The sequence below is a fragment of the Capsella rubella genome, unplaced genomic scaffold (genome assembly GCF_000375325.1).
Source record: "Capsella rubella cultivar Monte Gargano unplaced genomic scaffold, Caprub1_0 scaffold_6, whole genome shotgun sequence".
In the NCBI taxonomy this organism is placed as follows: Eukaryota; Viridiplantae; Streptophyta; class Magnoliopsida; order Brassicales; family Brassicaceae; genus Capsella; species Capsella rubella.
The window spans coordinates 280763-303167 of record NW_006238918.1 but is presented as its reverse complement, the minus strand read 5'-3'; the positions used below and the strand labels follow the sequence as shown (position 1 = coordinate 303167).

The 22405-nt window shown below is 34.7% G+C and overlaps 6 protein-coding genes and 1 long non-coding RNA gene across 7 annotated transcripts; 2 read left to right on the top strand and 5 right to left on the bottom strand.

The window, feature by feature from the left end:
• Positions 1-490: 490 nt before the first annotated feature.
• On the bottom strand, positions 491-1191 carry LOC17882888. Its single transcript, XM_006288934.2, has 2 exons — positions 958-1191; positions 491-860 (listed from the first exon to the last, which is right to left on the bottom strand). The coding sequence occupies exons 1-2, from the start codon at positions 1025-1027 to the stop codon at positions 697-699; spliced, it is 234 nt and encodes a 77-aa protein (XP_006288996.1). The 5' UTR covers positions 1028-1191; the 3' UTR covers positions 491-696.
• A 1021-nt stretch (positions 1192-2212) lies between these two features.
• LOC17882861 lies at positions 2213-2947 on the bottom strand. The gene is made up of 3 exons (XM_006288684.2): positions 2881-2947; positions 2473-2802; positions 2213-2378 (listed from the first exon to the last, which is right to left on the bottom strand). The coding sequence occupies exons 1-3, from the start codon at positions 2945-2947 to the stop codon at positions 2224-2226; spliced, it is 552 nt and encodes a 183-aa protein (XP_006288746.1). The 3' UTR covers positions 2213-2223.
• A 1371-nt stretch (positions 2948-4318) lies between these two features.
• On the bottom strand, positions 4319-5312 carry LOC111830154. The gene is made up of 2 exons (XR_002833521.1): positions 5171-5312; positions 4319-4750 (listed from the first exon to the last, which is right to left on the bottom strand). It is a non-coding gene; the product is annotated as an uncharacterized LOC111830154 (long non-coding RNA).
• Positions 5313-7550: 2238 nt separating this feature from the next.
• LOC17882223 (L-type lectin-domain containing receptor kinase IV.2) lies at positions 7551-9074 on the top strand. Its single transcript, XM_006287996.2, has one exon. The coding sequence runs from the start codon at positions 7808-7810 to the stop codon at positions 8867-8869; it is 1062 nt and encodes a 353-aa protein (XP_006288058.1). The 5' UTR covers positions 7551-7807; the 3' UTR covers positions 8870-9074.
• Positions 9075-9391: 317 nt separating this feature from the next.
• On the bottom strand, positions 9392-12696 carry LOC17884064 (protein FRIABLE 1). The gene is made up of 8 exons (XM_006287194.2): positions 11928-12696; positions 11373-11442; positions 11211-11281; positions 11035-11123; positions 10826-10958; positions 10505-10737; positions 9945-10421; positions 9392-9864 (listed from the first exon to the last, which is right to left on the bottom strand). The coding sequence occupies exons 1-8, from the start codon at positions 12507-12509 to the stop codon at positions 9603-9605; spliced, it is 1917 nt and encodes a 638-aa protein (XP_006287256.1). The 5' UTR covers positions 12510-12696; the 3' UTR covers positions 9392-9602.
• A 4421-nt stretch (positions 12697-17117) lies between these two features.
• LOC17883158 (pentatricopeptide repeat-containing protein At5g01110) lies at positions 17118-19557 on the bottom strand. The gene has a single exon (XM_006287086.2). The coding sequence runs from the start codon at positions 19479-19481 to the stop codon at positions 17292-17294; it is 2190 nt and encodes a 729-aa protein (XP_006287148.1). The 5' UTR covers positions 19482-19557; the 3' UTR covers positions 17118-17291.
• Positions 19558-19841: 284 nt separating this feature from the next.
• On the top strand, positions 19842-22153 carry LOC17882118. Its single transcript, XM_006289353.2, has 4 exons — positions 19842-19947; positions 20267-20930; positions 21008-21757; positions 21842-22153. Exons 2-4 carry the CDS (start codon positions 20274-20276, stop codon positions 21974-21976), a joined length of 1542 nt encoding a protein of 513 aa, XP_006289415.1. The 5' UTR covers positions 19842-19947; positions 20267-20273; the 3' UTR covers positions 21977-22153.
• Positions 22154-22405: the final 252 nt, after the last annotated feature.

The following is a 22405-nucleotide window of genomic DNA, read 5'->3' as shown; positions in this document are numbered from 1 at the left end:
CACCACCATTCACTTCTTTCATGCTTCTTCTTTTGTGTTTCTTTTTTTTTTCTCCTTAAATTAAAAATTATTTTAATAAAATATAGAACAGAACCGCCGTGGTCGTTAGCGTTACCGGACTTTTTTAGTTGAGTCGCGTGAGGATCACAAGCCCTCCTATTAGCTTTTAAAGCCCATTAATGACAAAAAAATTTCCTTTTTTTTTTTTCTGTTTATATAATAAGGTCCAACTATATACTGTATATGGTCATTGTTTTGTCATTTGTGACATTTGCATTTTGAAATGAAGCCAATGGCCACACATATCCATATTACCAGAAAATTGTAGACAGACGTTTTGATTAATAATATATTATTTGTAATATTCTGATTTACATTTTGAAAATGTGTTTTGGATAGTATATATATATTATGAATACAGAGTTAAGAGATCGAGTCTACAAAATAAATATCATATGCTATAGCCGAAATAACCACCATACCTCTGTTATTACCGGAAATGGACAGCAGTAGGACTACTACACGAGCTGACAAAATGCTGATAAAAAGGCAAAAATAATTAACATAGCAGCAGAGTAGAGAAAACGACAATGTTAGTAGTAGTACAAAGGAGTTGCCGAAACAGAGGAATTAAAAATAGAAAACGTGGGAATTGTTTATAGATACAAAACAGTTTGATAGTAGTAATTAATGAGTTTAACCACCATCTTGAGGTTGTGGAGGAGGTGAAGAAGAAGGAGGCTTTGGAATGTAAGGATTGAGAGGACTTCCATGCTCGATAGGACCTGGTTTGATCGATGCTTTTGTTGTTGGAGATGGATCCACCGGGAAGTTGTAGTCCTCCAACCCCAGTTTCATTTCTGCGTGTTTTTTGATTAATCATCGTTAACTATTATTTATTCCACCAAAGAAACACGAAAGAGAGTAACAAAGAGGAGTATTTGATGATGAAATTACCAGAAGAAGCGACTGAGAAGCTTAGGATTATTACAACCAAAAGGAAAACATAGCTTCTTGATCTCTTCATCTTCTTCTTCTTCGGAACAAATGTAATGGGAAAGAAAGAAAGGTTTCTTTAAAGAGAGAGAGAGAGAGAGAGAGAGAGAGAGAGAGAGACAGAGCAACCTTGCTTTCAAGAATGAAGTGGGACGATAGATATAGATATTATTAGGGAAATAAGGCCCATGTGGGGAGGGGAGTCTTGAATGTGATGTTGTGGGTTAAATTCGAGATCATAATAGAGTTATTGCTACTATCTCTCTATCTCTGCATCCCTCTCTTGTACAAGAGAGGAAGCATCTCAAACAGCTCAAAAGCTCATTCATTGGTTACAATTTAATGCTCTCTCCACTACTGCTGTTCTTGTACGCCACGTGTCCCCAACTCTCTACCTCCATTATCATGTCTTCTCATCGATGTTGTTTTGATCACCATTGATAGAAACGAGGATACTGAGAGACAAAAAGAAAAGATAAAAATTGTGGATGGAGGAGACAAGAATGGTGAAGATGATACAGAGCTTTGAAGCGGCGCCTATTTTTTTTTAATTACTACGACAAGATACTGTAGTGTGTGTGGTAAATGTTGTTGACTAATTTCTTTCTTTTTGACTTTTAATGTTTTTTACCTTTCACTCTCTGTTTTTCAATATTTTTACCTTTTCACTCTCTGTTTTTCGTTTTTTACCTTGTGTTTTCTTTTTAATTACATAGTAGTAGGCTCATCATAGCAAGACAATTAAGAGTATATACATTGTCTAATTGATTTTATTTAGTTAATTAAACAAAAGTTAGTTCGCTTTTCTTATTAAAAAAAAAAAAGTTATTCCATTAAGCTGGGTTGGATGCTGTTGAAATGTGAATGACAACGGAAACAGCATTAATTAATGTCATTAATACTTCACAATTTAATGTGCTTTTTGTCTTTTACTGTATATTTTTACTAGTAGTATTATTTTTTTTGGGATGCTGTTCACTCACCTCGTAAAATATATACTACTATAGTTTCCTTTTCTTCTCTACTATCAAAATTTAAAATATGTTATTAAGGTTTTCTAAATTTCTTGTTTTTGTTTTTCTTTTTAATAAAATTTTTGAAAACAATTTGGTCATATGTTTCTGTAGTTCTATAAATTATTGATCGATCTAAAATTCTAAATTACGAAAAAGGAAGAAGAAGAAAAAAACAACTTTTAAATTAACACATGAAATAAAGGTATATATGTCATATAGCAACGGGGCTATAAGCTGGGGCATCCGTAGGGGACTCCGATAGTTCTCCAGGAAACGATCCAAGAGAGGCTCCAGAGCTAAGGATTTCGAACATTGAACGATGAGGGTTGTTCCGCCTCGCCGCACACAAATCAGGCAAAAATGAACCTATCAAGTGAGCCAATCCATAATGTTATTATATTTACCATCTAATATGTAAACTAAAAATAATATAACATTGTTATAAAGAAATAAATTATACCTTCTGCAGCGACAAGATTAGAATAGAGATCAGCAATGTTAGGGCAGTCTTCGAGACATTCAGGAGTGCAAAGCTTGACGGCAAAGCCTGGCTCGAGAAGAGCATCTGATGAAATTCCAACAGATCTCCTATCCACACCGCACGCGTTGACACATTCATCTGTCTCGATGTAATTAGCCAATGTAACATCAACGTCGACCTCAGAACTCCGGCACCGATAATTAATCCCACCGGTCTGCCTTACCTCCGTCTCTAGCACACATCGTTTTCCCAAGGCCGAGATTGAGAACGAGCACATGTCGTCCGGTATATCCTCGCATATTACATTGGCTAAACAAACAACAAAATCATATTATTTATTGTTCGTTTAGTAACCACGTTAAGAAAATGAATAAGAATAAAACTTACCGTGAGAAGAAGTGAAGGAGCAAAAAGTGATAAACATAAGTAAACAAGCTTTTGAAACAGAAACCATAATTGTTTTTTTTTTTGGGTTAATAAGAAAGTTAACAGACAAAGTCGGGACTCGGAGTTATGTGAAGAAGAGTTGTTACAAAATGTTGGCTATTAATAGGCTAAAAGAAGACGAAAACGTTGCGACTTTGATGATTTCTATATTTAAGATTCTTTTAGAATTCGTTTAACAAATAAATTTTCTCGTCCATATGCATCAATCATAGTTGACGACGACCATCGGCGTGTACGTAAACGTTTTCGGTTGACTTGACTTTCGGTAAATATATGTTTTTTACCTATATTCGTTTTTTGTTATTTGTTTGATTTTTCTAGTCGCAATTTTGCATCTTTGCATGAGGTATTTTGTTTGTTTTTCTTTTCTTTTTTATTACGTTATTAATTTTGGGTTTTGCTCTTTTTAATTTATTTTGTTGTTGTGACTCGATTTTGCTTTCATTTTTTTGTCCGTTGAGTTTTAATGTGTTGTGCTATTAGTTATTTTTGGATTTGCAATTTTCTTATGTTTGTGTTTGTATCAATTTTGCTATTTTTTAGTATCTCAGTTTCATATTTTTCGTGCTTCGACTAACGTGGTTTTATTTTTTATTTCGTGCTTTTGCTATTCGTTTGTTTTTTTTTCTTGTTATGTTTTTGTGTATCAATTTTTAGTATCTCAGTTCTCCATCTTTTGGTGCTTCGTGCGTTCGTTATTTTTTTAGGCATTTTAGTAACTTCGACTAAAGCAAATTTGTTGTGTGTCATAGAATATGATAAGAAATTTACAAATAATATGAGATTTTTTTTTTTCAATTTTTATCAACAACAAGCGGTCTAGGAATATAATCTAAAATCTCATGTAATTTTAGGCGGTCTAGGATTATCGAAATTTTTGCGTTTGTTGTGCCCTGTTTCCGATTGATTTTTAGTAACTCTATTTTGTTCGTTTTGTGTATCAATTTCAATTGTTGTTCGAACGGGAACAAAGTGCTTCGACTAAAGTGCTTCGACTAACGTGCTTCGACTAACGTGAAGTTTATTTGTTTAATTGTGTTTTGTGTTTGTTTTACAATGTTTATTTAGTGCTGTGTGTTTTGTGTATGTTTTACAATGTTTATTTCGTGCTGTGTGTTTTGTTTTAGAATGTAATGTGTTACTTGTTTTGTGTTATGATAGCTATTTGGCGATTTTCTTTTTGGCGTTGTTGGGATAGCTATTTTCAGCATTTGACGTTACGTTAGCATTTGACGTGACGGCCCCTATTCATACATCTTACTATCAACACACACACACACATTGTTTACGTTTCGTTGGCTCTATACGTTTCAGCATATTTTCAGCATTTGACGTTACGTTGGCTCTATACGTTTCGGCCCCTATTCATACATCTAAGTATCAACACACACACACACACATTATATACCTTTACATTAGCTCCCTATTCATACATCTAAGTATTTAAGCCAACACACTCACACACACACGACACAATAGCCCTATACATACATCTATTACATACATCATTCATTTTCACCAATACCCTATCACACATCTAAGTATTTAAGACAACACACACGCACATAACTAGCACTATACATACATCTATTACATACATCATTCATTTTCACTAATACCCTATCATACATCTAATTGTAACCCTATACATCTGTATACATACGTCATTCATTCTCATATATATCCTAACATACATCTATGTACAGAGAGATAATTTAGTCTCCTGCACCAATGAAAACGGATAATGAGAACCGCAGCGTAGATCTATGAACACACGCAAACGAATCAAGCTATGTCGTTCCACTGCCATCTGCAAAATGGATCGAAAATATTAATTTCTGTTACACTGTTACGAGATATTTCATCCTTTTATCGACAAATAAACCAAAAAAAAAAAAAAGCATTTTAGACATCATCTAATAACAAACCAACAATTTCTTTTTTATTATATTTCTTTAAATTCAAAAAACTTAACAATCGTTCAACTATCATAACATATGATTTTTTTTCTTAGACAGAAACAGAGAGTAATATCAAAACCAATATATGTACTTTTCTACTATTTTTAATCACATGCATACAAACATTCAAGCCCTCATCATATGAACATTTTACTATCTAAGCACCCTAATCACTTGATGAAATCTTTCTAGAACTATATTGACTAAGAAGAACACTATATATAGTAGTATAACAGAGAAAATATAAAATGAACGGACTAGAATCTAACCTCTTACGGTGATGATGTTTGCCTCTTAAGGATGTGAGAACAATGAAGAGTTTTTGACTTGAAAACGTAAAGTGGAAGAACATATTAGGATAGGAAATGAAAGAAAAAAAAAAACAGAGTTTAGTCAATTTAAGAAAAAAAACAGAGTTTTGAACTTTGAACGAGAGAAGATGAGAGAAGCTTAAGTAGTATTTATAGAGGTCATCTTACGCACCACTTTTTTTAAAAAAACTAAAAAGAGAAAATAAAATGATTATATTCATAACGGTAACAATTGTAACGTTAGTATTTTTCATTTGGCAACGTTCGACTGTCAAATCTCAAGTGACAGAGATTATTAAGAAAACTTTTTTAAAAAATATTAAAATGGTAAGAAATGCATAAATCTTACGCGCCCTACCTCCATAATTACCATCTCTAGGGTTTCGTAGCTAGGCTTTACCGTTACCGCGTGAAGAGACAAACTTAATTGTTTTTCTTTTTTCACTCAATGGCCCGAATTTGCCTGCATAATGAGCCCAATAAAGGCCCGTAACTACAGATAATTTAAGCCCGTAGTGACAATTCTGAACAAATCGACGATTCATAAACCACACTTAAGTACAAAAAAACAAATCCTCTAAAAAACATAGTATTACGATATTTCATTTTATTTTTTATTACAAAAATTTGAACGAAAATACTAGAAATTTTTAATCCTTAGAATAAAAAATTGTTGAATAAACAAAGCGTTATGGATAGTGTATAAATAATTATTGATTTGTGGTGGGTAATGGATTTGATTATTAATATATATGTGGAGGAAGACAATAAATGTGGTAACAAGCAAGAAAGAGTCGGGCAGAGGCATTAAATGGTCCATGGTTTTATACAAAAGTAAACATTTAATTGAACGCACAAAGTGTCAGCGAGTACTTTTGTCACAGTCTTTTACATTTAATGCACCACTTCTGGACTTTGAGTCTCTCTCTCTCTCGTTTTATTTTATTTAATCCTTTTATAACTACAAAATTATTCTTCTATTGGAACTATTCATTTTCCCAATTGCCCCGAACAACGCATTTAATTATATTCTTTTCAATATACATGCATATAAGTAAAAGCACACATAGAAAAAAATTAAAAGCAGATACTAATTGATTCAATACTTAAAAAAAAGTTGTCATTAACATAGTCGTTTTCGTATATTTTCTGGTTATGTCTACATATAACATAACATGTGTGTTCCTGGAAACAAAATTCGACTGATTACTAGTTGTAATATTAATCAATTAATATGTGATGCATTGTTAATTCATTTCACTTTTTGTGATGATACATACTAATAGTGATCCTGAAACATTGATTTCTCGTTCATCCACTCTCACATATTATTGTGCTTCTTTAATTACTAGGCTGCATGCATGTGACAATATAAAACCATAGTATTCAATATAGTTGGAAAAATCTAGAATTGTTTCCCTGAGCAGAGAATGAAAGAAAAAAACGAAGGAACTGATCACTGGAGACTAATAATATCTAATGAGATAGACAAGATGCTGCCAAAGGAGAAGAAGGTTCTTCTTAGAGTTGAAGTCACTCTCTTCCTCCGACCTTTGCAAGAGCTCTGTTTTTACTGGTTTAAGATGACGACTTCTTCTTAGCATTTAACAAAAAAACATATAGATAAATAACGACTTCTTTTTACAATATGGTTTTAATCATTATACCATTCGCTTTAAATGAAATATATAATTAATATCGAAACTAGCTCTGCCTAATGCGAGCATTTTTTGAACTCAACGGACAAGCCACGAGCATGTTGTTATGGGCATTTCATTTTTATATTTTTCTTAAACATAATCAATGCTTTTCCACTAATTAATCTTAACATTAATCAATGGTTGTCCACTAATCAACCCATTAATAAATACTAAGAGAGAGATACGAGATCCTTTTCTAGATATCCATCTTCTTCTTTTCTCCAACAATTTCACCTTTCTTATCTTAAACCCCACATTTTTCCTATTTCCTTTTCTTGTTTATGGATAAAATCAATATGATTTCTCTCGCACTATATATATCGAAAAAAATAATAAAAGTTATTGCCTAATATTATTGTAACTTCATAATTTTCGTATTTATTACACTACTTTCTGAATGATTTACTATACAATTTTTATTTAATGTTCTTTTACCTATTGAATAGATTTTAGATTAGCATGGCAAGAATATTTTTAATAAAAATAGAAAGAGTGGGGCTAAATGTCACAATCTAGAACATGGGGGCTACGAAAGAGAGAAGATAGAAGAAGTGGGTATAAGAACAGAGATTGCATTAAATGTTTTTTTTTTTTTTATTTTTTAATTATAATTTTAGTTTCCCTTACTCAGCAACCACTGAGATAGAAAGAAGAAGAGTAGTGTGTTTGAGAGCGAATCAAGGTTCCTCCTCCAAAGAAGATGACTTTAATTCTTATTTAATTCCCTCTTCTCCTTCTTTCTTCACCAAATTCCACACACACTTCAATTAAATAAGTTTAACCCTAAATTCTTGAAACCTGCAACTCATTCAAGAAACCTAAATATTCCATCTAGAAGAAGAAAGAGAGCTCCTTTACTACTCTGCTTCTTGAAGCTCAATCCCAATTTCAGGCTATGGCGGTGTTCAAAACCCTAGCTTTTCTATTCGTTTTATGCTTCGAGATTCACCATCCAATGGCTGCTGAAGATGCTAATTCCTCGTTTTTGTTTGATGGGTTTGTGAAATCTCCGAGCTTTGACGAGAATGTTGCTCTGTTTGGAGATTCTAAGCTTCTTAATGGCGGTCCATCGATTCAATTGACTGACTCAGCGAGTCGGAGTGAAGGGCGAGTCGTTTACAGGACACCCATCAGACTGTTCCAAGGTAAAGAGAGAAACTTTTCCGGATCGTTCTCGACTAGCTTCTCGTTTTCGATGTCTAGTGAGATTGGTAGTGTCCTGGCTTTTGTAATGGTTCCAAGTGGTTTGGATCTTAGTTCGTTTGGTAGAAAGGGCAATAATAGTTCCTCTGGTCTAAGCTTCTTGTTGCAACACAAGGTTGTTGCTGTTGCGTTTGGTATCTCCAGGAAAGGGAATCGTGTAGGGATCTTAGTTGGTAAACCTGAATCTGGTAAAATTAGAAAGTTATCATCTTTTGGTGACCATTTCAATGGAGAGAAGAAATTTAATTGTTGGATTGATTATGAGGCGAGTTCAAAGAGAATAGAGGTTCGTTTGAGTCTATCTACTGCCTTGAAGCCGGTTGATCCATTCGTCTCTTACTTAGTAGACTTGGCTAAGCTATGGAAAGATGGGAAGTTCATGGTTGGTTTAACCTCTGCAAATGGGAACTCTTCCAAGCCACTTTATCTCCATTCATGGACTTTTAAACTGAGACATCCTTCGATGAGGATTCACTCACAGCCGCTTGATCCAAATGAAGTGTCCAAGACTGTTAAGGAGGGTGAGACAACGGTGGAAGAAGTTAAGGGGAAACGCAGATGTATATGGAGAATGCTTGGTGCATTGGTTTTGGGTGCGGTTTGCGGAACTTTAGGAGCTATGTTAGCGTTATACCTTTGGACGATATGCGGTAATAGGCAGTCGATGGCAATAGTTCCTGAGGAATGTGCTAATGAAAAATCGGATAACAGTGTGATCAAAACAGATGTTGTTCAAGAAGAAGGGAAGAAGTAGTAGAGAGATAAAGAGTTTGGTGGTCTTTTTTTAGAATGTTGTTTTTGTCGTTGTTGTTTGTAATGTAAATTCTTGTGTCCTTCTTCTTCTTCTTCTGTTTGTTTTTTTGTTAGTTGCAGATTTGGTGAGATAAGTTTTCACATGTAGAATCTTACAATATGTATTAATTAAAATCTTGATTAATGCTATTGTCTTCTTCTTCTTCTTCTTTTCCTTTCTTTTTTGTTATTTATCATTTGAGGACATAAAAGGAGACGTGAAGGTATTGAAGTAGAGAGAGTTTGCTCCAAAAAGGAAAGCAAAGGGATTCTCGTGAATTCTACAAAATGCATTTATAATCAGTTGCCACTTTCAGACATCTTTCTCTGTGTCTTATCTCTGTCTTGACCGATAAGAAAGTGAGAGGAGAGTAACAGTGGAATGTGTAGTGTCTCCAGTGGTCCCCCTTCCTCAATCTAGAGACTTTGATGATTTAAGCAGAGTTCGAATTTAACTTTCAAAGTCATTGCTTCTAACTCACTGTGGTTAAAATTGAATGTACCCATCTCTGTATAAGCAATGATTCGTATCTGGTAGCTGAGCTCACAAATCTTGCTTATATTTCTCTAATTTCCTACTACAGTTAGAATACTTGAAATAAAAAACCCTAACCTACCAATGAACAGAAAAGAAAAACCAAAACTTATGTGATCCCCGTTGTGTATGTGCGTATAAATTAAATGAATAAACCCTTTTATCTCAGAGATTGTGCTCGTAGACTTGGTCTTTCAAACCGGTTAAGCCTTGTGTGCTCCTCAGACGTATCGCACAAGCAACCAGGAAGAGGGTTAGCATAAAAATTCTCCTCCAACTTTGGGCTCACGCCTGCCTTTCCTGGCCGCCTAAGATACGGTGCTCCTACTCTATTTTCGTGTAGTTTCTTAACCTTGGACGAGAAAGCTTCCCAAGATATTAGTCCCGCATCGAGCCTATCAATCAATCTCACGAACCTTAGCCTGAAAAATCCACCGTAAAATGTCAGTATTAATAAGTGACGGAACAAAGTGTTTCTATTCACGAAGGAAAGATATTGTACCTATCGGGATTGATCGTTTTTCTAAACCCTTCGAATCTCCGGTGACCCTGAACCGCTTTCGCCATGTTTCCATCATAAGTATAAGCAAAAACATCGCTTTCGAGTGCTAAATTGTAATCAAGAGCAGCCAATCTGTTCTGGTATGGTTTAATAGCCGAAAGCTCTTCCTCGGTGGCCAGTGTAGAGTGAAAGAAAACATTTGGGAACTCTTCTTGGAACGCAGTCATACTGTCCTGGCCGTAGATCGTTCCTGCAACAATGTAGATCTTCGTGGTCGAAGGAAACCCCATTGCCTTGAGGAACACAGCAGCTTCACGCGGCGTCATAGGGCAATTACCTTCAAGTCGCCGTTCTGTACCATTTATTACTTTTTCTTTCCAATGCGGAATGCTATACCTCATTTTCTCAAGATCAACAGATTCTTCAGTGGATAGACTGTGATTGCATCCGGTAAACGCCAACATGTCTTTCTCGTACCTACAAGGAAGATATTTGATTAATTGATGATTCTCAGCAACATTCATCAGAGAAAGGGAGTAAAAGTGGTCGCTAGCTTGTACCGCAAGTGAAGAGCGAGGTAGGGTTCGTTGTTTTCTCTAAGTCTTGAAGAGAGAACAGTGCTTAGATTCTCTATATCTTCAGAGTAACGAAGAGCTTCATAGTTTGCGTGACATCTAAGCTTCTGGATGGAAGGAGGTGGACTGTTGTTCGCTAGCCGAGAATCAGTGTGATTGAATACAATCACCTTATGCTTCTTCAGTAACTTGGAGATTGAGTTCCTGTAGTAACTCGACTGCGCGCAATCAAACCATTACAGTGTTAGTTAAAATCGCTGAAGAGAAAAACAGACAAGTTACTAAAAGAAAATGAAATGGTTTTACCTTAGACCAAGACACAGGATTCTTTTCAAGAGGCTTAATGGAAGCAAATTCTTGCGGTAAATACTCCACAATTTCGACTTCTCCTGCTAGTACTTTGATGAAATGTTTCCAGTCGAAAATGTCCTTAAACGTGCTGAATATACAGAGTTTTATTAGTTTATATGAATTGATGATGACGATGATGTTGAATTGCTGGTGATGGTGTTTACCTTGGATCACTCCAGAAAGATGAATGGTCAAGAAACGGAAGAACAAGAGATGCATTCATGATTTTAGCGATCGCAACCATATCGCATATCTGTAGAGAAGATATAAATTGAGGATACGAGAAAATCTTATGCTGGAAGTGGTAACATTAGATTAGAAGAAGAAAGAGATCACTTACGCCAGTTCTCATCTGGTTCAAACCACCATTGGCGTGAACAAGAAGGTACCCATTGGTTTTCTTGATCGGTTCTAACCCAAAAGAAAAAAAAACCGATTATTAGGTCTGAAGTTACTCTTATTTGTTTTCATGAAGACAAGAAAATGAGGAAATTTAATTTACTTTGGTTCTTAGGACGAGCCATGCATTTTTTATAGTTCCCAGTCTCTGGTTGATTCCAAATCTCTGGTATCTGTTGCAAAAAAAGAAGCAATATTAGCTCCATGATTAACGAATAAGCCCAATGGGCCAATATACTATTTAATCTCTTTTTGTCAACATCAAGATACTAGTTAATCTTTTATAAGCTGTTGTTATGTGATTAGCTAGAATGAAAACAAAATAAAAATATTGGATTAGTTATCAAACAACTAAAACTAAATCAAGTCAACCGCTAGAAAATTCAATGACGAATGGAGCAAACCCACGATGACTTCGTATTTCGTAAAAAATATTAATCAAATATACTCTTTAACGAACTTTAGAAATTTCCATTTTACGAAAACTAATCCTTTTTAATTAGTGTATAATTTTAATTAGATCCACCTCCGAATTTTTGTCGACACGAACAGAATCGAAAACATGGTTCTGTTTTTTTTTTTCCGGGAAAACAAAATAAAAAAAAAACGCGGAAAAGAATAAAATTTGTTGACTCTGTTTTTGAGAATATGAACTAACCGATCTTGTTTCTGGAAGGAGGACTTGAAAAGAGGAAGTGGATGATTCTTCTTCTCTAATGATCTTCTCCATCGTTGGTCTGGGATGAATAGACACGACGAACTCATGTTTCTCCACGAGTCTTCTCGGTCGTCCGGCACCGCCGGAGAGAGCAACGATGAGGAAGAAAGTGACGACGAGGATGGCCAATAGAGTTAGGATCAAACGGCCAAGATTGGTCGTTGATCTCATGTTACGAAACATCCCAGCCGTCCATTGAGATTTGTTCTCAACCATAAGCATCCACACGAGCCTGAATTTACGGAGAGAGAGGAACCCGACGACGTAATTGTGGTGGGAAACACTAGGACAGCACGACGACAAAGAAGATCCTAATCCTCCTCCTCCTCCTCCGCCGCCGCAGCTCGTGGCGGTTTCTTCCTCGTCGGGGACGTAAACGACTGCGCTTCCTAGTCCTCCTCCGACGGTGTTGACGTGGGAATGATCTTCTTGAGAATCAGGCACGCGCCGTCTTGTTGTTGTTGTTGGCGCCGCCGGTAACTGGCTGCTGCTCGACGGATTCACCGGAACGCCGACTGACATGTGGCCACCGGGAAAAACAGGGGATTCTTGAAAAAAATGAAAATGAAAGAACAAAAAAAAAAAAACAAACTTTGATATTTAGGAATCAATGATGTATCTTCGTCTCTCTCTTTCTCTCGCTTAAATATAACATAAGCGTGATCTCAGGCCGAGCAGACAAAATAACAATCTCTCTCGTTTTCTTTTCTTTTTTTTCCTTTCCTTCTCCAAAATATTTAGGACCAAAATGTAAATATATATACGATAGGAGCTATAAAGCTAAAAAAAAGTCGTTTTTATTTTGTCTATTAGAAAAGTCCTTTTATGCTACTTTTAATTCACATGTAAGTAAAAGCATGGTTACTGATCATTTGGTTATAAGTACGAAATTTGCTATTCAAGTTCTAAGAAATTTTCACTTTTTTTTTTTGTGTTGGATTTGTTTTCTTCTAATTATATATTTATGTTATATCTCTTAATCAATTTATAATCTTGATCTACATATTTGAGAACAATTATAAATTAATAAAAATAACTGTCAAGATAGTGTTTTAATTTTTTTTTTGATAACGTCTCGAAGTGTATTGATAATTACTGATTTCTTATTTTAAATAAATATCATCTATCTATATTTTAAAGATATTGGATGGGTTAATACTTCATTGCATTAAAATAGTCTAACTAGTAGTAACTAATAGAGTATAGACACGTAGAATACTATTTTTAGATTTTGGTTTTTATTATTGCAATAAATATATGCATAAGTCAATTATATGCACGTAGTCGAAAGATCAGTATATAGTTAGTTTTATAAAATTGCAAGTAACAAACAGTTTTTCATTTAAAACTGAAATCTTTGTAATTCATATTTGATAAATATCTAGATTCAGTGAAAAAATAAATGTTGATAACCTAAAATAATATCATTATATTAATATTTTGCAATATATCTATATAAGTAAATCACCTTACAACTAAAAAATCAAATCATAAAAAATGCTATTATCCTTTCCACTCATAACCACTCTTCTTCTTCTTTTGTTGGATTCCGTAAACCGTATTTTTAGATAAGATATATATCTAACATATTGAAAGGTTATATATATATATATAGATATATATTATAATATAATCTGTTAATAGTTTTAATTTAGTTTTTTTCTATTTGAGTTGTAAATCTGAGAAGTGCACAGTTTGTGTATATCCAAAATCGGCTTAAACTGAAGTATTCAAAGCCATTCCAAAATAAGTATGGGATATCGTGATTTTTTAAAATGGAACAGTTATGTCAACTTTCTTATTTTAGGTTTTAAGTGTTATATAAAACAATACTCACTAGACTAGTTTACGTGGAGACGGACCAATTCCCATAAATAACACTAGACATTAAAATAGCAAAGTGTGTTTATCATGAAGTCAATTGTCTTAATTTATCATGAAGTTGAAATAAAAACATGAGTAGCTTAGTTAATTTTGTAACTTTACTCAACAATTAGTTAGCCCGTCACATTACTTATCACGCATTTATCTTTTCCTTTCTAAGAACGTAGTAGAAAAAATAAATGAATTCATCATAATACGCTATAGAGATCACGTGTAGGCAGCTAAATAATTAAATAGTAATTAGGGTTTCTTTTCGTATACAGTCATAATATATAGTGACATTTATATATATCATAATCTTTCTCTGAAGAGAGGTAAACGTTATATATTGATCCCTTAAACAAAAATCGATCGGAGAAAATATGGGTAAGAAACTTACATTAAAGACAAACAAAATACAGTAAAACCTCTATAAATTAATAATGTTGGGACCATGAAAATCTATTAATTTATAGAGGTATTAATTTATCGATAAATTAATAATTATTAATTTATAGAGAGATTTTCCCAATTTGAAAGTTTTTTACAGAAAAAATATTTAAAAATGAGATTTAATCATAATAATTAGTATTTTATATAATCAATTACAAAGAAAGTAATAATTATTATGTCTTGAAAGAGAATGCTAACAATTTTTAATATAGTAAATATTAGAAATAAACTCTAACAAAACTAATGTGTCTATATATACATATATTTTGAAAATTTTACCTAATTATTAATTTATAATATTATTGGGACCATATATTTACAAAGGATTTTCAAAAAAATTATTATCTTATTATTTTATCGAAATATGTCTAAAATTACACTGGTCCCAACTTGGGACCGGATAAATTTATTAATTTATAGAAATTATTAATTTATCGAGTATTAATTCATAGAGGTTTTACTGTATACAAGTGAAAACAATATAACAAAAGTTTACAATGATGGCCTTTTTTTTATATGTAAGTATTTATGAGTATAAAAAGTGAAAAAGGTCTTTAGGATAAATTCGAACGTTACTCGATTTCCCGAATAGCTTTGTCCTCTTCCTACGTCCTTTTTCACTTAGACGATCTTGATTAATATGATACCCCATACCGAATAATTAATACTATTCAACTGCTACTGTACCCAAAAAAAAAAAAAAAAACTAAATGCACGAATATAAATAACCAAGAGAGATCATTGATCCCAAAACCATGTACGAACTAAATACGGGGACGTGGCAGTTACAAGATTCTCGATAAACAAATAGAGACACATCTCAAGAAGACATGTAAACCCCCCCCCCACTTAGTTTGATAACCGTTAGAATTCCATCAAAGTTAATAAAATATCATTATGACGACGAAACTTTTGAGTATCACTCACATTTTTTTTTGTTATTTTTTACTTCTGAACTCGATTTATATACTTCTTCTGTTTTTACATTTTCAAAGGTTAATCTCCGATAATGGACGAATAGCTAGTCGTAGTCAAAGACCATTAAATTATAGTTTAGTGGAAGATTAGTCTAACATTGTTAAGTTCTGGTCTCAAGAGTCAAGACCATAGAAGAACACTCCGAAACGTGATTTTTCCACCTTCTCTCAAGTCTCAAGTAAATTCTCTTGTTCTCACTACAAAAGAAATGTTTTTTATTTTTGTACATATATAATAAAAGCACAGAAGATGAAGTGAAGTTCTAACTACGGTGACGTCAAAACTCAAAAGGGACGAGACTCAATATATAAAGCAATTTGTGTTAAGAACCACCAATGAGATGGTCTTAGTCTTTTGGTCTTTTGGTCTTTTGGTCGACACTCGACATCATAGATACATAACAACAACACGCTTTTTAAAAATGGACTTGCGAGACTCAAAATTGACCCATTCTAATATTCTATTCTATGGAAGCGATTGTATCAGAGACTCACACGTGTGAGCTATGTATGTACGTATATATGTAAAAAAACACAGTATATATCGATACATAGAACGAAGGAGGTTTCGATTTCGAGTGGGGGGCCACGCGCCATTTAGGTGGAAGTCTCTCCATTTTGAGGGCGATTGGTGATGACTTTTAAAACTTTAAAATGGTTTTAAAGCCTTAACAGTAATTAATTTGCCAATCAACATTTTTTGCTTTTATTTTTTTTTAAACCATTAAAAGTCATTTCTATTTTTTCCTTCTTTGTTTTCTCATTTTTCTTAAAGCGTCAAAAACCTGACTTTAAATTTAATCAATTAAAAAGATTTATTTTTCATATTCTCGTTACATTTAAAACCTTTTCACAAGTTTATAAATATATTTTATATATTTTATTTTTATAAATTAATTACTCTCATTTTTTTCTTGTTCTTTTAAGATCCATTTCAATAATACGTTTATTTTATAAATTCATTTATGATATAATGTATATTTATTAGAAATATAAAATAATAATAATAAAAATAACATACATAACTTTAAAAGCTGTTCATTACCAATCAGATTTTAACAGTAAAATTTTCTACAGCCAAAACATATACAGCCAAATTCTCTACAGCCACAAGTAACAGTCGTTACCAATCGACCTCGTTATGTTATGTTAAGTGTTTTTGGGGGAAGTCAAATGTCTCTCAACAGTCAAGTCTCACCTACACCTGAAAACTGAAGGTTCGTAGTTGGGGGATGGTTTTTTGTTGTTAGGGTTGGCAAATTCTTAAATTTATTCGTTTTAATTTTTCGTTGTCTCTCTAATACATATTTATATGCATCGTCAATAGATACATCATTGTTGATAAAACTCATATATACCGACCGTATAACTATATCCCAAAAATTCTTAAAACAATTCAATAATTATTTGTTTCAATCCCTTCAACCAAAAAAAAGTTAATGTATATATATTTTCATGTAGGGATGTCGGATAAAGCTATATACTTAAAATATTCTCATATGCATTTGACTGCTTTAAAATCCTTCAATGAATCTGAATTTTCAAAGTAGGACGAAATTCCAAAAGTATTTTTGAAAAACTCTTTGTTTTTTTTTAATTAAATATTGTTTGATACGTAGAACTAGAATATGTTTTGTCTGCTATACAACTCACGTCTGATAAAACAAACGCGTACGGAGTTGTTGTTCTTCTTCTCCGTCTCCACCGTCATCACCGACACGTCGTTGTAGCCGCCGCCCATTTTCTATTATCACCTTTTCAGTTTAATATGTAAAACCATATCTTACATATGTTGTACTACGGATACGAGTAGGCAAAATAGCTTGTGCATCGAATTAAAATATATATATATGTACAGTACAACAATGTTTTGCTATTCAAAAAAAACAAGTTCCTTGAGCTTCTTCTGCAGTAACACTATCTTTGGTCCTTTTGTCCAAAATATAACTCATATATAGGCTCAGTAGAGTAACTCAGCAAAATTACAAAAAAAAAAGAAAAAAGAACTGATTCAAAATTGATCATCAGGAGAGAATCCTCTCTGCAACATCTCATCGTGAAACCGGAATGCCTCTGTTAAGTTATCTTGAGACACAAATCCATTTATCAGAGATGTATACGTTGACCTATCAGGTTCTATACCTCTTTCGATCATCTTCCTTAGCACAACCTCTGCTTCTTTCATTTGATTTTGTCTACAAAACCCATGTAAGATCGTGTTGTATGTAAATACATCAGGTACTAATCCTCCTTGCTTCTCCTCCATCTTCTTCACCAAACCAAAAGCTTTGCTCATGTTTTCTTCTTTGACAAAACCGTATATCAATGTGTTGTAACTGATGCAATCTGGCACAAAACCTTCTGAGATCATCTTCTCCAAAAAGCTTTCTCCATCTGAGGCATTACCAGATCGGCAATATCCCTTTATCATAGAGTTACAAATCATAACCGTTGGCTTTATACTTTTACTAGTCATTTCATCCCAAACTCGGAATGCCTCAGAGAGATGGCCTTTACTGCACAGCGCGTTGACCATAATGCTGTACGATATTGGAGTGGGAAGTATCTCTCTTGATACCATATCTGCCCATATCTCTTTTGCTGTGTCGATATCGCCTACCTTACCAAACCCATCTAACAGCGTGTTGTACGTCACAACATCGAGTTTGATTCTCTTTTCCTTCATCTTTTTGAAAAGCTCCATTGCATTTTGCAGATTTCCGAGCTTACAATGTCCATCAATCAGTATGGTTAAAGTGTAAGAATCTGGAAATAAACCCCTTTCGGTCATTTCATTGAACAACTTATCCGCTTCACGCAACATTTTCTGTTTGCATAACCCATGCAAAATGGTGTTGTAGGTAACAACATCCATAGCACAACCCTGCCGAAGCATATCATTTCTCAAATTCATAGCTTCAGAAATCATACCTTTTTTACAATACCCTTGGATAAGAATGGTGTAGATCACATTGTCAGGACTCAGACCAGCGTCCTTCACACTGTGAAAATACACTAATGCCTTGTCGAGATTTCCACTCCTAGCAGAAAGACTCATTACCGAGCTAAAACAAACCAAATCCGGAACAATATCCCTACATCTCATATCACTGAAAATCTTCTCCGTTTCGACAGCATCTCCCTTCTTACATGCCTCCATCAGCAACGATCTGTAGGTAGTGGAGTCAGGACTTAACCCAGATCTTAACATCTCAGCGAAAACTTCCTTGGCTCTCTCGTATCTCCCATGCTTACACAGTCCATTTATCACAGTATTAAAAGTATAAACACCAGGACTAAACCCTTTGCTCGGCATAGCATCCATCAACTCAAATGCCTCTTCCATAAGACCTTTACTAGAGTAGGCGCTAATCAATGTATTGTATGTAACAATATCCGGATAAACTCCCTTCTCTTTCACTTGTGATAAAAAAGTTCCAATTTTTTCCATTTTCCCATCTTTGCACAAAGCATTAACCATGATATTGAGAGTAAAAACATTAATACCAACGCCACTCCGAGAAATTTCCTGATAAACCCCCCAAGCCAATTCAACCCACCCGATCCTCACCAAGCTCCCGATAAGAGCATTACAAGCATCGATAGAAACCGTATAACCTTTGCTTCTAAGCAATGAAAAAGCCTCATGTGCTTCTCTAAGCTTTCTAGCCTGTACATAAGTCCTAATCAACAAATCGAAAACCGAATCATTGGAACCACAATTACTATACGTTGAAACCAAAGCATTCACAATCTCTACCCTAGAAACACCACTCCTCCTAATCATCCTAAGAACACAACCCTGAGCATCCGACAATCTCCCACTTCTCACCAGGATATGAATCATTGCGCTTAAAGACAAAGACGTATGCTTGAAATTCGTAAAATTAAACCCTAATTGATCCACGAACCTTTGAGCTAGACATAAATCATTGCGGCAACGGTACAAAACCTCAACGACGGCTAAAGGGTTTAGCCGAATCAGGTGGTTTCTCATAGAAGCCACATTATTACTACCTTGCTTCAAACTGAAACATATCCTCTCCACTGAATCAGAATCCGAAGAAGAAGACGAAGAAGAAGAGGGTTCGAATTCGAGAGAAGGTGATGAAGATGTGGTCAAGGTTTTGAGAGGTTTACATCGAGTGAGAGGGTCTTTTACGCGGGAGATTCTGGAAGGTATTATCCGGTGAACAACCATTTTTTTCAGGTTGACAGAGAGAGACTCAATTTGATTTCGATTGAGCAAATAAAAAATGGAAACTTTGAAAGCTCAATTTTGGTTTCTTCTTCACTTTGAATTTTCTGGTAATGTCATAAAACATCATAGGTCCTCCTCCTCTCCTACTCTTGACTCTTGAGAGAATAGCGAAAGTAAAGCGACGCCGTTTTTGTGGCTCTCAACGATCCGTTTTTAGATGGCCCATTAAGGTAAGGCCCAAATAAATGCTTTCAAGAAAAGCCTAACTAATATCGAAGAGGAAAAAAGAAAAAAGGAAAACTTTTTCGTTGACCAAAGAAGAAAAAGGAAAACCTTTCATGTTCCCGCTAGTTTCCTCTGTTCACTGTTTAGAAACCTGAAACCCTAAAGTCGAACCGAGAGAGAAGAATCGGAGCCTAAATCACTGTCAACCCATAACCATAGAGGAGGAGGTTTTGCTAAAAAGGTACCATCTTCTCGTTTTGTTTAATGTGTTCGTCGCTTCGTTTGTTTTCTTGGATTTTCTCGAGAATCTACAACGCTGTCTCTAAGCGAATAAAAATCCTTTCTTGTTTGGCGAAATTATTCTATCTTCTTCTCAGATTTGTGTCCATTGTTTACCCCATTGCGTATATAAACAGAACCCGCCTTGTTCGTTTTCTGGGTACTGTTCCTATTGTTTATTGCTCTGAAAGTGTAAAAATGTTACCTTTTTTAACTTTTCCAATGCGAATTTTATCTCTGATTTTGGGTACTGCATGTTTTTGAAATTTATCAATCTGCAGTCGAGACATGTCAAATGATTTGGAGAACTCGGTGATAAACTTGAAACTACTCATAGATGAAGAGAAAAACAAAGTTGTATTCGCTGAGGCCGGTAAAGATTTCGTAGATATACTCTTTAGCTTTTCCACTTTGCCTATGGGAACAATCGTCAGATTGCTGGAGATGCATCAGAAGTCACGGTCTATACCCATAGGTTGTTTCAATAACATCTATGGAAGTGTTGGGAGTATGGGCATGAAGCATTTCAGTACTGAAGCTTGCAAGCAAATGCTTTTGTATCCGGGGAGTTTGAGTCAGGAGAAATGTCAAAAGGTTAAGCTGAGGATAGATGATTCCGAGGCTACCAAGTGTTTCATGTGCCCTATGTTTGTGCGAAGCGGACAATGTAGCAAATTGTATAGCAATTTCAATACCTCGAGGTGTAGCTGTGGGAATTTGATGGATGAAGTGATCCAGTTTCAAAGAGAAGGAGGCGGAACAAGTGTAGCAAATGGTTCTGAAGCTGGAGTATTCGTGAGGGGTGGTCATACTTCATTCATAATCACTGATGATTTGAAAGTGCAAGTTAACTCTGTTGTGTTAACACTTAATGTTCTTAAAGATCTTGGCTATGCAGATTGCAATAAGTTGGTTGAGATGATTCTCGAGGTTAATCTCCAAGAGGTATTCTTCTTTTTCTCCTACTACTAGACCTTAACCCTTCATGTTCTTAAGCCAGTTTTCTCGGTGTAATTTATTAGGTAGTGACTTTGCTGGAGTGTTTGTTCACATCGGATACCCCATTAAGTGATACATTTCTGAAAAAGAAAAGCCCACATGGTGTGAAGAGAACTTATAAAACGCCGAGTCATCCTCTCAGTGAAGATAGAGAGGAAACAAAAGCCGATCAAACGATAACGCTCAATGCATATGTTAGGAAGGAGGAAGGGAACATTCTATATGTTGAATGTGGTGAAGACTTTGTTGATCTTCTTTTCTCTTTTCTTGCTATGCCTCTGGAATCTGTATGGGAAACCTCGGGCACCGGAATCGTCCTTGGATGCATTGGAAACTTGTGCAAAAGCTTTAAGGATTTGAGTGTTGATTCCGGACGAGAAGCTTCAGCTTTTAAATGTGTTCTTCCTCATTACTACAAGTGTCAGAAGCAGCTGCTAAATGAGGTTGTCACTACCCATCAGCCACCAACTTATTACCGTTTTGTATCCTTCTCTGTGGATCATTTCAGAGAGTACTGTTTGTCTGAAAACTCTGGTAAGCGACTTGTGTACGACTGGGATAAACTCGTGCCGGTGACTTCGATAGATCCAAAAACCGAAGGCAATGACACTGCTGAATCAAGTGGATTTGTGAAGAGAGGGACAAAGTTTATGGTGACAGATGATCTGATCATTACTCCTTCTAACTCAACCTCAACCATTGGATTCTTAAAGGAGAAACAGACCCGACTGGATGATGTAGAAATCCGAGTGATCAATATAACCAAAGAAGAGGTAAATGCTTGTCAAAGATTCTTGTTTGATTTTGATTTCAACGTACATATTACCTTATAACATCCCCTATATATGCATTTGCAGGTCATCCGATTATTGGGAGCTTCAATGGCGACATCCTCTGCCTTAAGCAGTGGTCTGTTAGCTATAGAATCAGCTTCAACAAGTGATCCTCAAAGCCGGTTTTTCAAGAAGCCCAAAATTGAGACCGAGATTTGAGAAGCAATGTTCAAACTGGTAGTTCAGGTTCTAGCTAGATTTGATCACTAGGGAATCTTTTGTTTAGCATCTAATTGTTTCAGCTACTATATTAGTTTGTTTTTTGGGACATAGACTTTGTCTAATCTTCTGATTAAGCATCTGGCTGTTTCAGTTACAATATTAGTGTTTTGGACATCTACTCTGTATAATCAATCTTTTCAATTTAGCTACTTCTCGTATTGCTATTTTTTTTTTTTTTGGGCAAGACGTTGAAATTAGTTTGATAAAAGGGGTATAATTACAAGTTAAGTAAGTATCAGGGGTTATCTTTAAAGACATCAGAAAACTTGTGCCAGTTTAGTTTTAAAAAAATTACAGGAGGGAGACGAATCACAGGTTCAGTCTCTCTCAGTTTTATAAATTCAAACCTTTTTTTTTTCTCCTTTT

Excerpts from the sequence above, each read along its gene's own strand:
- LOC17882888 (XM_006288934.2), bottom strand. The coding sequence starts at position 1,027 with ATGAAGAGATCAAGAAGCTATGTTTTCCTTTTGGTTGTAATAATCCTA. Across the intron at positions 861-957 it reads CTTCTCAGTCGCTTCTTCTG|AAATGAAACTGGGGTTGGAG; the intron begins GTAATTTCATCA and ends AAAAACACGCAG.
- LOC17882861 (XM_006288684.2), bottom strand. The coding sequence starts at position 2,947 with ATGGTTTCTGTTTCAAAAGCTTGTTTACTTATGTTTATCACTTTTTGC. Across the intron at positions 2,803-2,880 it reads CTCCTTCACTTCTTCTCACG|CCAATGTAATATGCGAGGAT; the intron begins GTAAGTTTTATT and ends TTGTTTGTTTAG. Across the intron at positions 2,379-2,472 it reads TAATCTTGTCGCTGCAGAAG|GTTCATTTTTGCCTGATTTG; the intron begins GTATAATTTATT and ends CTCACTTGATAG.
- LOC17882223 (XM_006287996.2), top strand. The coding sequence starts at position 7,808 with ATGGCGGTGTTCAAAACCCTAGCTTTTCTATTCGTTTTATGCTTCGAG.
- LOC17884064 (XM_006287194.2), bottom strand. The coding sequence starts at position 12,509 with ATGTCAGTCGGCGTTCCGGTGAATCCGTCGAGCAGCAGCCAGTTACCG. Across the intron at positions 10,738-10,825 it reads ATCCTGTGTCTTGGTCTAAG|TCGAGTTACTACAGGAACTC; the intron begins GTAAAACCATTT and ends GATTGCGCGCAG. Across the intron at positions 9,865-9,944 it reads AAAACGATCAATCCCGATAG|GCTAAGGTTCGTGAGATTGA; the intron begins GTACAATATCTT and ends TGGATTTTTCAG.
- LOC17883158 (XM_006287086.2), bottom strand. The coding sequence starts at position 19,481 with ATGGTTGTTCACCGGATAATACCTTCCAGAATCTCCCGCGTAAAAGAC.
- LOC17882118 (XM_006289353.2), top strand. The coding sequence starts at position 20,274 with ATGTCAAATGATTTGGAGAACTCGGTGATAAACTTGAAACTACTCATA. Across the intron at positions 20,931-21,007 it reads TCGAGGTTAATCTCCAAGAG|GTAGTGACTTTGCTGGAGTG; the intron begins GTATTCTTCTTT and ends GTAATTTATTAG. Across the intron at positions 21,758-21,841 it reads TCAATATAACCAAAGAAGAG|GTCATCCGATTATTGGGAGC; the intron begins GTAAATGCTTGT and ends ATGCATTTGCAG.